The sequence below is a fragment of the Lissotriton vulgaris genome, chromosome 6, assembly GCF_964263255.1.
Source record: "Lissotriton vulgaris chromosome 6, aLisVul1.2, whole genome shotgun sequence".
Classification (NCBI taxonomy): Eukaryota; Metazoa; Chordata; class Amphibia; order Caudata; family Salamandridae; genus Lissotriton; species Lissotriton vulgaris.
The window spans coordinates 1,657,937,216-1,657,955,879 of record NC_141694.1 but is presented as its reverse complement, the minus strand read 5'-3'; the positions used below and the strand labels follow the sequence as shown (position 1 = coordinate 1,657,955,879).

The window sequence follows — 18,664 nt, the reverse complement described above, 5'->3', positions numbered from 1 at the left end:
CGGGAATCAGAGTAAAAGCCAGATAATACTAACAGGAACACAGGTGCATTGTGCCCGCTAAATATAAATTAGTCACTAACAGTTGTTCCACCTGTTCCCTGTGAGCTGCCCGCCTCCGGTGTGAATGTAAGTACCACTATGGGAGCACATGGTGTCATCCTCTGATTGACAGGTGGGAGCCTAGGTGACAGCCAGTCTGCAGTAGTTATTTATGTATTTCATTTATTTAATACGATTTTATATAGCGCAAATATTATCCGAAAGTGTAAGAGCGCTTTACAAAAGAACCAGTTGGGTTACATAAGGACTTTGGATTACATGAGCTACATGAGAGATACAAACAGAAAACAATTGCAAATGTACAAGGTGTAAAGTCACTCAAGGGACAGATACAAACAGATAAACTTCAGGAAGCATTACCTGGGCACAAGTCCTAACAAGGCAGCGCTGGGAGGGGGGCTGGGCACGAAGGAAGGAGAAATGCGAGTCACGGCCTGTCGGCCGTGAAGTGTGAAGCAGTGGGCGGGGAAGCAGATCCCTTTGAAGGTCTCGGAGGCAGGAGCAAATGGTAAGGGGAAGAGAAATGCTGCTGGAAGGCTTGGGCAAGCTCGTGCACGAGGACGTGCAATTCTTGAAATCCGGTTTGCTTTTGAGAGCTTAGTTTAGCTCTTGGTTTCACCCCAATAGGGCTCGCCTATTATATCCCTGCGGGATATTAATAGGCGAGCCCTAATAAAGGAGGAGGTGGACAAAGTTAAAGGATGTACGGAGAGAGAGGGACAGAGAGAAGGAAAGGTGGAAGGGAACACGGCCTGGGGGAAGCTGGCTGGGAAGGGGGAGGAGAAATCCGAGTAAGGCTGTGTGCGGGGAGAGAGAGGGGAGGTGCTGGAGCTGGGTAACAGATGGCCGTGAAGCAGGGGGCGTGGCAGCGGAACCTTTGATGTGGCCTGGCGGCCGTGAAAGGAGAAATGCTGCTGCCAGTGAGAAGGCTCGTGCATGAGAGCAGGTCACGTGATTGTGATTCATGTGAACTGTCCAAAATCCGCTGGAGGAGAGCCCTTGGCCTGAAGTAGTGGTTCAGCGGCTTTAGACTCGCAATTCATTCCTTGCGGAATAGAATAGGCGAGACCTAAAAATGTTGTCATTTACAATGCTGTTAGCTCTAACTTTTGCAAAGGCGAGACTGTTGCATTGTAAATGTTTGTCAATCTATGTTATTATCTTAGATTGGAGTCTTGGTTCTGCCAGTTCTGAGTCTATAACAAACACCACTAAGGTCATGGGCAAGGCCGACATTGTCTCATAGGTGATGAAAACCGATCCCTACTCAAGTATTGTCATCCCTCCGGATTGGAATGAACTTCTCGAACACCTCTTCAGAAAACCTATTAGTTTATCGCTGCCTGCTGGTGCAGATATGTGAGTACTTTCTAGGGGGTGGTAAATGATTTCTTGGCTGTACTCACTTACTACAATGGATTTAATATACACCCAATGTATATATAGGACACAATCACCTTCAGGGATTTCTATAGGGTCTCACTGCCGAAACTCTGTTCTGAATCATTTGGTGCTGCTATAGAGACCTCCCAAGGAGGCATTACTCTACAAGCAGGAGTGGGGACTGACTCCTGGTTGGTCAGGAGAAGCTAAATATGTTCTGACCCATAATTGTCCTGGCAGATCTGAAAGAGACAGTTAATTATAGATTCCTTACCTTAGAATAACCACCAGGCATCAGACTGAATCTGGACAATTCTTTCTTAGCAGTACCCTTGCATGTCGGTGGGAGCATTAGTCGACTCTGCGTTCTGCGCCGTGGCGCCGTGGTCCCCGGGATGACATTGCGGTTCTTTCTTTTTCCGCACCAGCGTAGCACAGATCCAGAGAGAACCACCCCTTAGTCACTTTTTGACTAACCTTTTTTTGACATTTTGTCAGCTTCTTTTTCACACCTTCGACTCCTGGTGCATGAGGGATGTCCCAACGCCAGACCAGCTACAACTCTTGCAACTCCTGTCCGAAGCTGATGTTTGTGACGGATCCACACCTCGTGTGCCTTTGGTGTCTAGAGTGCGACCATGACCTGAAGTCGGGCTCCCACTGCCGGGCCATGAATCCAAAGTCTTTCTGGGAGCGGTCACGAAAGCTCTTGGAGGTCCGCTGGTCGGCTCCGCGGCGTTCCTGTTCGTAGTCTTGTTCAAGAGCAAGGTCTTGCGACCGCTCGCAGAGCCATCACACCTCGTCACACTCAGTCCTCTGGTAAGCCCAAGAAGAAGGCGTCAAAAGAAGCACCGGTGCTCTTCCCCTTCTCCTCGTCAGTCGGCTGACGCAACACAGGATCCGGAGCGTCGTCGCTCTAAGGCCCCGTCTCCGGTGCCTACTTCAGGGACAACTCCGCACCTCCACCTGTTTCCGGGAGCCGGAGCGTCCCCTGCCCAACTCCTAAAGTTTTATGGGGACCTCCACCTGGCTTTTGGGCAGCTAGGCTCCGTTGGCGCACCTTTGGTCCCAGGGGAGTCAGTCGTGGGTCATGGGCCTTTGATGCCGGCGGCTTTGGCGCCGGAGGCCCCCTGTGGATCCGGACCCAGATCACCGCCGGTCGATCTAACTCGACCATTGCCAGTGCCGATTGTGACTACGATGCCCCCCGGTCGACCCCTTCCTCATCCCTGAGATGGACTTGGAGCCTAGCCGACGTCTGATCCGACACTAGAGGGTACTTTTGTTCCCCTGTTCATCCCTGGTGTTCCCTATCGCCCAGAAGGTGGTGATGAGGACTGGGAGGGGTCGCTGAACCATTTAGCAGACCAGCTTGAAGAGTCGGACTGGAGCGAGGACCTGGACATGCTTTCTGCCTCTGCCGCGGCTGTGGAGGAGGGAGCTTCCTACTCTTTGGTGGTATGAAGAGCTGCCGAGGCCTTGAAGCTTCCTTCATTGGCAGTCAGGACTAACCTCCTGACAGAGATGCTTCATCCTGTGTCAAAGCGGCCTCTAAGCCGCTTATGCCCTTCAACGAAGCCCTCACTGACGTCCACCTGGGCACCTGGCCCAAGCCAGCACAGAGGCTCCTGTGGAAAGGACGATTGGCCACTGCCATCGCCCGGACGACCCAGTTTTTCTCACCCAACACCCTACCCCTTGGTGGTCCAAACCTCTTCTTCCAAGGGAGCATTCCCTTCTGCTCCCACAGACGCAGAGTCCAAGAAGCTGCATCAGCTTGGGAAGCTCATGTTCTCTTCCTCCAGCTTGGCGCTGTGGTCCGTGAATACCGTCTGCCTCTTAGGCTGATAGTCCCATACCATCTGGGATACGGTCACGCAGGTGCTGCCTCAGTACCCGAAGGAGGTCCGGGCCATTATCTCTCAGGCAGTGGAAGCTGGGAGAAAAACAGCCAAATTCACGATTCGATGTGGACTGGATACCACCAACTCACTAGGCAGAACAATTACCACGTTGGTAGCTCTTAAGCTCTACGCCTGGTTGAGGACATCTGGCTTTTCGGGGGCTGTCCAGTCAACTTTGATGGCAGTCGTCTTTTTCACCATAAAGCAGACTCGGTGCTGGAGAGCTTTAAGGATTCTAGGGCTATAGCCAGATCCTTGGAACTCGCTGCGTCTTCCCACCCCCTCCATTCTGCTTTTCGCCCCTTTAATGGCAACGGCAGGAGCGCCCAGTTACGTCTGGCCCAGTCTGGCCACTGATTCACCCAAGCTGCCCAGCCTCTGTCTGGCCGCATGACCCAGCGACCTTGTGGGTCTGGGAGCCAGCAGATGTGCCAGTCCACCCTTCCCCCCACCTGCTGCAGCCTCCAAACCCTCCTTGTCCAAAGTTTCAGGCCAGTGGGTGGCAGGATTCGCCATCACCTCCCCCACTGGCAATTCATCACGTCGGACAGGTGGGTTTTGCAAATAGACCGGAGTGGCTACTCCCTCCCCTTTGATACTACAGCTTCCTCCATGCACCCGTCTTGCTATTGCATTTTGGAGGATCATTTGGCTCTTCTACGCCAGGAAGTCTCAGTTCTCTTGGCCAAGGGGGCTATCGAGAGGGTCCCTGCGCCAGAAGTAGGTTGTGAGAAGCTGGCTTGGTATATGATGTACACTTATGTGAGTGGACACCTTACACCAGTCTAGACAACCCTTATGGCAATTTAAGAGGTCTTAGACAACCTTAGAACGCTCTCTAAGTTGTAGCTGTGCAGAGCAGCCTTCAGGCTGGTCTTACCAGAATGTAATCTTATAGTATAGATTAAGTGAAAAACAACCACACAAGGTATTTATAAAAATATGTATTTATAATATAAAAGTTATCTTAACACATCAAAATATCTCCTACCCAGCGATATGCACATTGAACACAATACTTTAGCAAAGAAACACAGTAAATAGCACGAAATGCACAGTGGCCTCAGGAGGGGACCAGCCCATATACTAAGAAAGTGGTATAAGTACCACGACTTGTGTGAAGACAATGTTGAGAGGACGTAGAAGTGTTTGGGACCCAGGGAACAACCCATGGTGAGTAGATCGGAACCCCATGGAGAGCGTGTGCAGTATGGGAACAAGATTGCAAGCTCCGTACAACACTATGTGTAAGTCGCGGCTGGATTTTTAAATATTAAGGACCCTTCCCAGTGGATCTGAAGAAACCCTGTGGAAGAAAGAAGGTTGGAGAGCCGCCCCCCCCTGTGGAAACCTACACCAGGGAAGCCGGTGCATACGTGTGAAGTGGTGTCGGAAACCGCTGTCAAACCCAATGAAGAACTTCAGGAAAGTACAGCTGCTGGAAGAGGAGAAAGTGTCCATTGGAGTCCGCAGGTGAATTCAAGATGAGCCGTTCCTGCAAGCAAAGGGGAAAGAGTCTATGTCACTCAGGAGTGACCAGGAGACTTGGAAGACGAATGCCCTCAGATGTTGGGTGTTGAAGGATGGATGACGACCTCCTTGACTCTGCAGCTGAGGAGGACTAGGAGCTGTACATGAGCTGTCCCACGATAGATGTCGAGTGCTGAGGGGTCGGTGTCGAGCGGGGGCACCAATATGCCTTGACAAAGGCAACCAACACAGGAATCTAAGAAAGAACAACATCAGGACCAACAAGGTCCAGAGAACTCACCAAAAGCAAGGGAGTCAGGAAGGACCAGAGCAAACGGGAGCCCAAGAGAAGCAAAGGTGACCCTCAAGTGGACCCACTGGCCAGAGGCACTGCAGTCGCGAGAGGACCTCAAGCAACTCGCCAAAAGATGCCAGCCACGATGCACACAGTGCGGTGTGGCTGAAGATTCTGGTCACTGGAGGTTCTCGAGGTTGGGGCTACTCGGATCAAAAAGATTTTCTTGGAAAGAAGTCAACAAGCCTCTGCAACTGCAAGTTGATGTGATGCACAGGGGTCCGTTTATTGCAACCCCCACGAGGGATACTGGCCTCAAAATTGATGAGGGCAGGGCAGGCCTCGGGAACTTTGGATAATCACCTTTTGTGTTGCATAACCTTTCGTAGTCCGGAGGAGCTGAGGCTGTCCAGACAGGTCGACTTAGTTGCGGTGCCTGCAAATGCAAGGGAGTGACTCCTTCCCTCCAAGGGAGATTTCTTCAAGTATCTTTGATGCTTCACAGGCCTTGGAAGGTTTCTGTATGATGCACAGGCATAGACAGTGCAGTAGACTGGAAGGGAGACAAAGTCCGGCCCAAACGAAGTCCAGCGAAGTTCAGAGTGCCCAGATGGTAGAAGTGCAGTGGTGTCTGATCTGAATCTAATCCCACGAACAATCTAGGGACCTACACCCAGGTAAGCCCTTAAGTACCCTAGGTAAAGGGTTGGGAAGATACAGGGGACCCTCCCAGGGGAGGGTCTGGACAGGGACGAGGTTACTCCCTTGTCCTTTGTCCAGTTTCACACCAGAGCGGGAGCCAATGGCTCCCAGTACTGGTCTGAAATAAACTATGCACAGGGACACCTACTGTGCCCCTTATGCAGTCTGAGTGGCGCTGGCAGGCGCACCCACCCCATCCCAATATACTAAATCCTATCTGGGAGGTGTTCACACATCCCTGTGATAGGATGCCTAATTTTCTGCCTTCCCCTGCTTGAGCTTGGTTGAACAGCAGGAGGGCAGAATCATGTCTCTAGGCGGCAGCAACCATTTTTTGCTGTCCGGGTCAAGGAGACTGGTACCGGGAACACTGAGAGCCTAATGGAGGGCTCTTCCAGTGCTTTGAATCATACCTCCCACACTGGGGTTATGATTCCAACATGTTTGATACAAAACATGATAGGATTCGTTGCAGCTGTTTTCGATATGGTCATTGCGTAATTACACGGTGCCCCTCTATAAAGTATATTGTGCTTCACTGACAATTCGGAAGAATGCACTCCGTAGGCTGCAGGGATGTACTACTCATGTGGGGGCACCCTCTCACTTAAAACCAATCACCCTGCCTTCAGGATTGCAAAGGCCTGCAATAGGGGTGAATTACAGGTTTTAAATGCAGTGACCATAGATATAGGACAAAACATGTGAATTAACCTCGGCACTCCAATCAGTTCAATATTGATTGCTAAATAATTCTCTATGTAAGTCACTTTGGACAAACCAGCAAACAGCATTTTTTTTACTTGCTGTTCAATTTAATATACATATGGAACATACAGCTTTGACCATATATTTGGAAGCAATAACATTGTATTACAAAGATGGAGGGCTTAAAACAATGATCCTCTTGTCAGACGTTGAACCGGCAGCCGACACGTGTTTCGTTACAGAGTAACTTTTCCAAGGCTTCAATAAATAATGGATAAGTACCAGAAGTATTCCATGGACTTTCAAGACTTCCAGTGAAAATGATCAGTCCCTATTCAAAATAATATTTTTTCCCAGAACGGAAATTCCGCCCCACAGTTTCACTCGGATCCAATACTAGTCATATATTAGTAGGCGAAAAACGTAGGGCTATGATATGCCCCTGTCCATAAGCATTGCACCGTGTATCGAGGCCGTTCCGAGTAAGTCAGCAACCTTGCTGACTTACTCGGAACGGCCCTGATACAAGTTCCGGGAAAAAATATTATTTTGAATAGGGACTGATGATTTTCCCTTAAAGTATTGAACACAACAGTTTACGGAGAAAGCAGATAGACTGGGGTCCTGATTAACAAGATCCGAGTCAGACTAGTCAAAAGCAGCTTAGAATCAGTCAAAAAAGTGGGGGTAACCATAGAAGCATATCCTACTTTCCTGCAAAGGCCGTCGTTGCTCTTACCGCTACTTTATGGTGCCCAAGAAGTACAAAGGCTGTGTCCTTTTCTATACCTCAGGGCCCTCAACCGTTTTATCCGGAAATGCTCACCTTGGCTCAGGTCATGTCTGCACTCGACCCTGGATGGTGGCGTTGGACTTTCAGGACGCCTATTTTCATGTACCTGTCCTGCCAGCCTGCAGATGCTATCTGCGGTTCATAGTAGGCCACACGCATTTTCAGTTCACTTTTGGCCTTACCAGTTCCCCTTGAGTGTTCACAGCAGTCATTGCGGTGGTCGCAGCTCATCTGCGCAGATAAGGGGTTCCAGTCTTACCCTATTTAGACGTCTGTCTGTTGAAGACTGCCTCGTCCCAGGCTGTCGTCTCCCACCTCCAGGCTACAGGAGACCTCCTGCACTCGCTTGGGTTCACTATCAACATGCCAAAGTCACACCTGACTCCCTCTCAGAAGCTCCCTTTCATCTGAGCTGTTCTGAACATAGTGCAGTTTTGGGCCTATCCACCCGAGCAGGGATATTTGGGCTATGATACCGATGTTTCAGCCGCTATCCCGGATTTCGGTGAGAACGGCCCTGAGGCTGCTGGGCCTCATGGTCTCCTGCATCCTGCTGGTGGATCATGCCAGGTGGCAAATGCGGGCTCTGCCGTGGGACCTGAAGTTACAGACCCGATCTTGGAGAGGACCTCACAACAACTGCAGTGGTGGTTAACGAACCCGGCTTGGGTCAGAGGCAGGTCCCTCTCCCGTCACCAACCAGACCTACTGGTGGTGACCGATGTGACACTCTTGGGATGGGGTGTCCTTCTGGGAGAGGTGGAGATCAGAGACGTCTGGTCTCTGGCAGAGTCTGGGCTCCATATCAGTCTGTTGGAGCTCCTGGCTAAAAGGCTGGCACTGACAGCATTTCTTTCCTCCCTCAAAGGGAAGGTGGTGCTGCTGTTCACAGACAACACCACCACCATGTGGTACTGCAACAAACATGACGAGTGGGTTCGTTGACCCTAAGTCAAGAGGTTCTTTGCCTCTGGACATGGCTGGAACATCAAGGCTTGTTTATGGTGGTTCAACGCCTGGCAGGCTCTCTAAACGCCAGTGCAGACTAACTCAACCATCAGTGTCTAGTGGATCACAAATGGCGTCTTCACTCTGAGGTGGTGCAAGGTCTGTTTTAGTGATGGGGAGAACTTTGGTTAGATCTGTTCGCCACTGAAGAGAAGCCGCAGTGTCAGCAGTTTTCCGCGTTGGAGTTTCCAAGGCTGCACTCGCTCTGCATCACTTTTCATGCGAGTGGAACTATGGCCTCCTGTACACCTTTCCGCCTGTACCACTTCTTCCCCGTGTGCTGAAAAAGATCAAGCATGATCGGGCCCAAGTCATTCTTGTGGCTCTGATATGGGCACAACGAGTCTGGTACTCGAGCTCCTGAGCATCGCCATTGATCAGACTGCTCCTTTGGGAGGATCTTCTGTCGCAGCAGCAGGGGACGGTCCTCCCACCTATCCAGTCCTTCCACCTATCCAGTCCTTCCTCCACCTCTTTGCGTGGAGGTTGAGTGGCGACAGTTGACAGTTTTTGACCTTCCGCCCGAAGTCTGTAACCTCATCTTGGCAGCAGGCGTCCCTCCACTAAAACGATATATACCCGTCGATTGAAGAGGTTTGCTGCATGGTGCACAGCAAAGGCTCTGGATCCCCTCTCTGCCCCTCTTTCAGAGGTTCTCTTGTTCATCCTCTCTTTGGCCAAGCAGCGCTCTGCTCTGGGCACTCTCAAAAGCTATCTTGCAGCTATTTCTTCTTTACTTCGTCTACCAGATCAGCCCTCTTTATTCAAGTCCATATTGTAAATAGATTTTTAAAGGGCAGTATTTATCTCTTTCCTCCATCTCCTATCATAATGCCCCATTGGTACTTTAATATTGTTTTAAGTTATGTGTGCTCCTTTCGAGCCGCTTCACAACTGTCCTCTCAGGCTCCTCACTCTGAAAACTGATTTTCTTGTCACCATCGCCTCTACTCGCAAGGTGAGTGAGCTTCAGGCTCTATATTTAAAACTCCCTTTCTTCTCTGTGCATCCGGACAAAGTGGTGCTTAGGAGGAGACCCTTGTTTCTCCCTAAAGTTGTTACACCTTTTCACATAGGACAAACTATCCTTTTGCCCACCTCCGCACCCCTCCAAGGCGGAGGAGAGACTCCACCATCTGGATCCAAAAGCTGTGCTGTCCTTCTACCTTGACGGCACAAAAGATTTCTGGGTGGATGATCAACTCTTCGTTGGCTATGTGGTTGCCAAGAAAGGCCCGGCTGTCCAAAAGCGTGCCATCTCTCGATGGGTTCTCCTTTGTATTAAAATCTGTTATGCTTTAGCATAAAAGGATCCTCCAGAGGGGCGGCGTGCTAATTCCACTATTGCTACAGCTACAACCACTGCATTGGCACGTGAAGTCCCACTTCTTGACTTCTGCCAGGCGGCCATGTGGGTATCCTTGCACACGTTCGCCAGACATTACTGCCTGGCCAGCCAAGTCCAGAGGGACGGCTATTTTGCCCATTTTTTACTCCTGGACTTTCTGGCGTGAACTTAGTTCGCAGCCCTTCCTCCGGGTATGGTATTGCTGGTAACTAGCTGTCTCTTTCAGATGAACAAGTTACTTACCTTTGGTAAAGATGTATCTGTAACATAGGTAAGCTATAGATTCCTTACTGCAGCACTGATCCTCCCCGCTCTGCGAACTCGTTTCAAGGGATAGGGACTCCTTTACAGGTCCCTTGTTGTAGCGCACCAGTGGTCAGTGTCTTTCATGACTCTGCGCTTCTGGTGTGGAAATTAGTGTCAGAACTGATGTCAGCACGCAGGGGCGACATCTAAGTAGGCACTGCAACATCATCCCAGCGACCAGGACGCCTACGACAAACGCGGAATCGACTGACGCCACCCACTGACGCACAGGGGTACTGCTAAGAAAAATTTCTCCGGATCCAGTCTGACCCCTGGGTAATTCTAAGGTAAGGAATCTCTAACAAACCTATTTCTCTTACAGATACTTAGTTACAGAAGGTAAGTAACTTGTTCTTCACACCAAATTCCTCGTGTGTGTTTTCACGCTGCAGCAAGCCTATCCACACAGAGGGTTCTGTGATTTGTGAGCTTTCTAATGCCACCATCCTGGTCGGCTGACCACACCACACCACAGCACCTGCTGTTATCGGCTTCAAGGAGCCACATGCTGCGGGAGCCCATGATCGCCTGAAAAGTAAACAAGTGAGTGCTTCCACAAATAAGGGTACTCTCAACTATACTGAAATGAATTATAAAAAAGTGTACAGACTTATTATGGGTTAAAGGAAAAACGTAGCAGCAGTGAAAACCTATAAATCTGTTTCAATTCAGGTCTATAGAATCTTCCATTTTATTTCTTGGAAAATAATTAAAGGGGTGAATATTCTATGGACTTCTAAATATTCAGTCCACCTACACTGTGCAAAAACTAGAACACCCTCTCTTTTCAAATGTATATTAACTCCGATTCTTGGGTTAATCTCTAATATTCACTGACCATTGCTGTTTAATGTAGACATTGTCTTGTTCTTACCCTATTAGAGTGTAACTTAGGGGAGGCAGGAGTAAAAGCGGGAAGAATCTGTAGTTCTGGCGCAGTCCACACTGCATCTTATTTTTTACTCGATCTGCAAAAAATGTTTTCGACGTCAGGGCGAAGAAAAAAAGGACTACCCAGCTGACCCAATTTAGCAGTATGATTAGATTATACAATGCACTTTACATTTAAAGAAAGCAGGATTTGTTAGTCCTTACGTTCAAGGACTTGTGTCAAATATTCGAGTTTAACAAGCATTAGTGACCTCTGAATACTATGATTAGTTCTTTGGTACAATTTCTATTTTAGTCTAGCTGTGCAATTTACTTCGGGAGAAGGATTTGTGAATTGTGTTGAAGATTCTCTTTTAAAACGATGTGTAGAATTTTGAAGTAAATTTGTAATGATTTTTATTAATCAACAAATGAAGATATATATATATATATATATATATATATATATATATATATATATATTTTTTTTACCATTGAAACAGTCATTCATCTTGTGCTGGAGCTGTGAATAACGGCAACTTTGAGGACATTATTTTAGGACTTTCATGGAAGTAGTTGAACTTGATTGAATGTTATGAACTGCTAGTTTCTTCTAAGTTTTCATGGGAAATGTAGTTTTATGGGAGTGTTTCATTGTTTAACTGCTGCTGTTAAAAAATACTAAAGGAAGAAGGCATAATCCTCCCCTCCGGATCTGGCATTGAATTTAATTTTTTGTGTGTGTTTGAGCCAGAATCATAACTTACTTTTAACTGTGTTTTTTTCATTGTATATTTAATACACGTATACATACGCACATTCCATGGAAGTGAAAATATATGTGACCCAATAAGACATTATTTAGAGCAACTGTACTAATGAACGTAGTTTTACACATTTGTTACTAAAGTGCAAAGGTCAAGTTAGAGTTTATTAGCACAGTGCAGCAAATTTAACACGAGAAAAAACACGTATTACTGCCTCACAGATTGTATGTAAGAAATATTTTATACAGAGAAGCAACTCTGTTAATAGTCACAGTATCTATTTTTGATAAGCAGTTTTTATTGTTTTTAATATCTGCGTATATGTGGAAAAAGTATACACTAACACATTCTGTGATGGCACCTTTGTGTAGTTCTCAGTTTCATGGCAGTTCAAGCTGCTGCACAGCTCGTTTCTCCCATGGTTCTGTCTCCTGCATTGTAGTGTCCCAAAGTCCACATGTGTGTGGAACATGCATGTTGCTCCTGCCATCGAATGCTAGCAAAGTTAATTGCAAACTAACGTGTTAACAGTTAAGTAACCTGTGAACATACCACCGCTCTCCCACCCCGAACCACCCTGCTTATCCCCTTCTGGCCCTCATGTGCTGAGAGAAGCCGAATTGAGCATATGTCTTGTTTCTCCCCACAAGCTAACTTCATTGTTTTCCGCAGTCATACAGAGTAGAAGTGTCTGCTCTTGTCTCATCCCACTAGCTGTACTCCTGGTCCGTGAGGAGATTGTGTTCAGCCCAGCGGTTCACTAAAAAGCTGGACAAGGTCTTCCCACTAGTCTACAATAGGGTATTTTCGCAGTACAAATCTTTTCTCTGTGCGAAGGGTTGCCCTCGGCCACAGCCCATTTCCTCACCTCCTCCTTCTAGGCGGGCCTCCAGGAGATTTACAATGCCTTATAGTCACAATGTCTCTAAAGTGGTATTTTACCTTCCTGCACAAATGTAACCCCTTGCATCTGGTTTTGGGTAAGTATCTTTTGTTAAAACAAATACACATAAAAAATGCCATGGTATTAACCTTATATGCAGATGCACAAAGCTTATTATCATTGTTAAGGAAGATTAGAGGCATCATGATTCACTTGAGGCTTTGTCCCTCCTCACTATGGTAATAGCAGATCACACTCTGCATATTGGTGTTCTTCTCTTCAGTAATCACTGGTATGTTATGCATCTGGGCACTTGGTTACTACGTAAAGTGCCCTGAAATTGTGTGAGCACTACAGAAACTGCCACTGTGATATACCATTGTGTTAGTCCTGCTCATCCCCAACCTCATTCACTTATTTCCTCCTTTACTCTGACACCTATTGTTCCTTCCCTTACGTCTCAGCCCTTTAAAACAGCTTAAGGACGGAAGAGAGCACTATACAAAAATTGATTTGATGTAACTCTTGATTCAATACTAATATGATGTTTTGTTTTTTAGGCTGGTGCCTCTATGATGGATCCCAACCATTTCCTTATGATAATGCTTAGTCGCTTTGAGCTTTATGAAATATTTAGTACTCCAGATTATGGAAAGAGGTTTAATTCTGAAAGTACCAACAAGGTAATGTAAATTGTCTCCAAAGTAGTTGTTTACGTTCAATGTTAACTGTTGAATTTTTATGCTTAGTGTTTTGTTTAGTGCTCAAATAAATGAGGTAAATAGCAACAAGAACACAATATAAATGTCGTAAACATTTTGGGTGAGTGAGATAGTCTTGCTGTCATGATAAATGATAACGAATAACTCATACGCTCATCATATATACATAACGTACAGCAAAAGGTGTTGGAGAGCTAGCGTTATGCATGTATGATGAGGGAGCAATGAGAAATTATTCACGATTTTCCTCTTGCTTAAAAAGTTGTGTATTAACTTCAGTCTTGAATGTGGTGAGTGAATAGGTAGAACACAGGCTAGCTAAGAGCAACTGCTATTAAAGTGGTCCAAGTAGGTTGAGTTATCGGAACATCAGAGCAGTCCAGTGCGGTCTGGGAGTGACAACATTTTTTTTTAGCTTTGTTGAGCGAAGGTGGCTAGAAAGTGTTATAAATTGGATAAGGATTGGTCAAGAACGTGAGGCATAGTTGGTAGGGATAAGATTTAAATAGTCTTGAAAACAGGGATTAACAGATTGAATATAGCTCAGTTTTTGCATCTAGGTAAGGGTGGTAATAGGTAAAGGCGTGTCACTTGAGATTATATAGGGTCCTAGTGGCAATGTTTAGTACCTTGACAATCCTACTAGTAGTCTGTTGCAGACATTCATTATCATAATAACTGATGCTGAGATCAATGAATTGGCTCCAAGTAAGGAAATGTTTTGCAAATGTTTAGTCCTTGGTACCTAGCAGCTGTGGGATTTACGAAGGAATCCAACTGTTTGTTTAGGCTGAAATGTACACCACAGCCTCAATTTGTAGCTTTTGGCATAAGAGAGTTGTTATATGGTCGGGACGGGAAGTGAAGTATTTGTAAGAGATGTATGAGACTAGTTTCCTATATTTTCTGTTTTAAATACGCTCAGCATGAAGATGCAAAATGCCTTCCTTTATTGTATAACTGTGGTAGCCAGAAACATCTGTTTGTAGATGGTTTGAGTAAAAGAAAAAAAGACTTCATCACCTGCCTAAGAAATTAAAAAGAAGTGAAAGCATAAGATAATTTCACCTACTAATGTTGTGTGTAAGGAGATGATCAGGAGGCCCAGGACTGAATCCTCGTGAGCTGCAAACAGGCAGAATAGTTGTCGAAGATTAATGGGCAGCATGAAACTAAGAGACAGATTAAAAACATAACAATATGCCAATAAAATTAGTTGAGTTGCGCCAAATTAATATAGGGTGAGAAAGCAAAAGACACACAATTGATGGACGGAATGAGGAACAAATCAAAACATTCACCCCCAGTCAAGAGATCTGGGTTAAATCCATCATTCTTTTGCTCACCATGCCACCCCAGTTTAGACCTGATTATATGCAAATCAGTCTTGACTCAGTTCCTCATGGGTACAGTCCAGCCCGAGCTGCCAAGCCAGGTCCTCCCTGCACTGGAAACAAGCATCCTAGGACCGGTTTCGGTGTTTAACCCCTCTTCAGCCCGGGCAGCTTGATTCCAGTGGCACAGTGAGCCTAGGACCCACGGCCCAGGGCTAAATTAATATACACATACAAAGTTAATATACGCATAAAAAATGATTTAAGTTCCCTTTAATACTTACGTTTAAAAATGGTGTAAGGTCTGATTTGTGCAGCATTGACTTAAAGTGCTATTGTGCTTTCCCCATCAGTCTATTTTCTACAAAATTTTCGCATTGAAGTAATTTTACTAGGTTACCATTAAGCTGTGGGTCATTCGGGTTGAGACATCTTAATATTGCATACAACGTAAAGATGTATGGGGAAAAAAAAGGCTATGTACTTTATTAATACAGGCCAACCCGATCAATTATATTTTGACTGAAAGCCTGATTCAAGAGGATTTTAGTAAGTGAAACAGTTGCATTCAAGACATTACAGGATTTTGTGGGTGATTTTAGGGATTTGGAGTGGGGGCAAAGTGGAACGCAACAGTAGTTATAGGAGATTAATGACCAGCATTTTTTATATAGTAGTGTTAGATTCATCCTAATTTTAAACACTGAAAGGAAGTGCCTGAGCTGAGCGAGATGTTAAAGAGTGTGGGTAAGTAAAATAAACGGGTAGTGTTTTAACTGTTAGAGTATATAAACGAAACTGGGTTGAGGCAGGATTGGTAGTTTTTAGTTTGGTAGCCATCCAACTCAAAATCCATGCTAAAAGACTGATGGCTTCGCGGTATTCGTGAAAGGCACAGTGCAGAAGAAGTAAGCAAAGTATGGTGTGACATACGAGACAGTGAGAAGGATGAATGTGCTGGGGACAGAAGTGAGTTTGCAATGGATTGGTGGTTGGGGATGTGAACGTGAAGACATAAGCCATAAAAGTAGTCAGACTTAACTGTGTACTTTCAAGGTAACTTGTACTCTTCCATGTGTCAAGTTAACTTGGTTTTGTGCCATTTTTCGAGGAGGGGAAACATTTTGGTTTTAAAAGAATCGGCGCTGACTGTAGAACATTTGGGAGCATTTTAAGCATGATGAAAGGAGAAGTGTCTGCCTCAGAGAACAGAGCATCTATCCTCTTGAAGGAATGTCATCAAATGCTTTCGGCACCTTCTCTTACAGCACGCTATATTTCATCTATCCTGGAAATGATGGCCTTGTGCATTTACCTAGTTCCCATTGCGTGCCTCTTCATGAGACTGCTCTGATAGTACATGAAAGACTAGTGGGTTCAATACAAAGACCGATGGGAAAACAGTCTGATACTTACTGTGCAGATAAAAGAATATCTAAAATGAGTCAGAAACAAAAAAAACATGAAAGGATTTTCTTTTCACCAGAGCCTTCTACTTCAGCTCGCTATGACGCTTTCCTGACAGGCTGGAGGATGGGAGAGCCCATCTCTAAAAAATGTCAGTACAAGGACTGCGCACAGCAGCATTTTTTTTATAAACATGCAGAAACGGAAGACTGCACATCTAACATTGAAAGTTTTTCTACCATCCATTACATTGAAGAGGTTGTTGATTCAAAATATACATACAAAAACCCACTAGCCTTTTTATTCTTAAAAAACCTATCTGCAATCATTGCTAATCCACTGTTATTTTAGAAAATATTTTTATTTAATTTCTTTTGCTTACGTTATTTATGAAATTTCATAACAATAACATGAACACACTTCATTCATATGTATTTTCAAATTGGATTATTTTTTCAAAATTAAATAAAGATACTGTTTTTCATAATAACAATTAAATCAAGCTAAAAAAATTGATAAAACAGACCCACAAACGCCAACTAATCTCACATTAATACCAAGGATTCAATCATACATACTCCAAGCATTACTTCCAAATCCCTGGGGTGTCTTCATAAAAACACAATGAAGAGACCTCTTTTCGGTCTTCCATTAATATGTCTTTGCCAGGGTGTTTAACACATGGTCAACGCTTGTTTCGAGTGCCTTGATAATTTCAGAACCACCTTCTTCACAACCCCTTCTTTAGTAATTTGTTTTATATGAATATATTGGGTTTGGGTGGAAGTCATGCTCTAAATTTCTGTATCCGGCATGTCTCATTATTTATTTGCTAATTCCAGACATTATATTCAATGTTCACAGCCCTCTTTTGAATACAGGATAATTTTGACCTTGTGACTAGTGGTGTGATTACATATAGACTATATACGGCACACTCCAATATACACCTATGTCCTTTCCTAGGCCAATGGCAGGAGCAATATATAGATTCATGCAATACATCTTGGAACTTAGCACCTTTTAAAATGCCATTGGCAAAACTTGTTACTAGTCAATGGATTTGTCGCTCGTTGACTCATACCATTGCGCTCCAGGTCCTGTGCCTGGATTGCTTGGACACGACCTGGATCATCGTGTATAGATTGGGGCGCCTCATCTTATCGAAAGGCTCCCTTGTGTTACTCCCCATTCATTGGTTGTTCCCTTGTTGACCCTCATTGCTGTGGACCAACTGCCTTCTCCACACCTGGCCTTCTCTGAGGACATCATGGCTCCAGGTAGTAGCTAGAGAGATTGACTAGGTTGATGGAACTCTTCCAAGACATTTCAGAAGCGGGTTAAGAGACTCAGTGATTTGTTTGTGTTTTCAGACCTGTGTATGAACTTCCCGAGTGTCTGCTAAACTCTCCCTTGTTTACATCTAACTCCTAATTAAAATTGCTACGCAGTCCCACCTGCTTCCCGAGGACTCCGACTAAGTGCGACTTTGGCACTGTGCGGCCCAGTCTCGGGGAGATGGGGTTAGTTATCTTCCATTCAGGGGTATAGGACAATTGGGGTGAACTAGAGGGTGAAGGGAGGCTTGGGCCACGAAGTTTGCAGATGATGATCCCTTGACCACATGGGTACCATTGGCACCGCATTAGGGTGCTGAGTACGTATCTGTGTGTGAGAGCGTGTCTGTTGGAGCCCCTTCTTAGCCTCCGGGCCCAGAAGGCGCACCGGTACGGAAATCCACTCAAATATGAGGCACATGGCTTCATAAAGCCAGTTTGCTATGGCTGCCGCAAAGGCTGAAAAGCGTGGAGCTGACCCAGGTGCTGGTTCCGAGGAACGAGGCCTAAGGTGCCAAGACTCCTCCGTCACACTGGCCGACAGATGTGCTGAGAACGGAGCTTCTTACCAAACGTACTTGACGACTTCCAGTGGGAGTACGAAGATTCGGGACTCCCAGAGCGGTGTCCGGACCTTCCTCTCGACCGGGACCATGAACGATGCGGTGCCGAGCACTGGCCCACAAGCAGCTTTAGGAACTGCTCCCTCAAAGCTTTCGAAGCCATGGCCCGGGAGTCAGAGAATGGCTTTGGGTTGTGGTTGCGCTACAGGCACCAGAGACAAGCCAGGTGCTGGTTCCCCACTGACATGGCGCAGTTACATGCTCTTCACATCTTGAAACCAGAAGCTTCTTGGACATGAGGAAAAAACCTACACACCAAAAAAGGAGTCAACAAAAAATCGAAAAAGCCTGTCAAAAGTGACAGAGGGTGGCTCTCTTCACAGATCTGTGCTGCCTTGCTCAGAAAGAAAAGAACTTACGTCAGCGCACCTAGGTGGTGCTTATATAGATGATGCAGACGTCACAACGACACAAACGATGTCAACGAGACCACGCAAAGCCGACCAATGCCACCTGCCGGTGCCAAGTGTATTGCTCGAAGATCAATCTTCCATATCCTCTCTGATGCCTGGGAAATTCAAAGGTAAGTAATCTGCAGCTAGATCATGTCTCTACCAGATAAGGTATTATTGAAGGTAAGTAACTTGTCTGTTGAAAATAAGTTTTTACATACATCCTATGTGAAGTCAGTTTTGTGTGATGCTCAGTGTATATGTCGTGAGTGGCTGCTGTCCCTTTGTTTTACACATTTCCTCTGCAGTAGGCCTGACCGCTTAGCGCCAAGCTACCCAAGGGGGAGACTGG

At 45.9% G+C, this 18,664-nt stretch overlaps 1 protein-coding gene across 3 annotated transcripts in view; it reads left to right on the top strand.

Annotated features, from left to right (window-relative positions):
• The window catches only part of UBR2 (ubiquitin protein ligase E3 component n-recognin 2), a 1,804,160-nt gene that overhangs the window by 631,053 nt on the left and 1,154,443 nt on the right, over positions 1-18,664 (top strand). For all 3 annotated transcript variants that reach the window (XM_086927821.1, XM_086927820.1, XM_086927822.1), the window contains one exon: positions 13,058-13,180. In XM_086927821.1, coding sequence (XP_086783947.1) covers positions 13,058-13,180 — 123 coding nt within the window. The remainder of the gene's footprint in view (positions 1-13,057; positions 13,181-18,664) is intronic.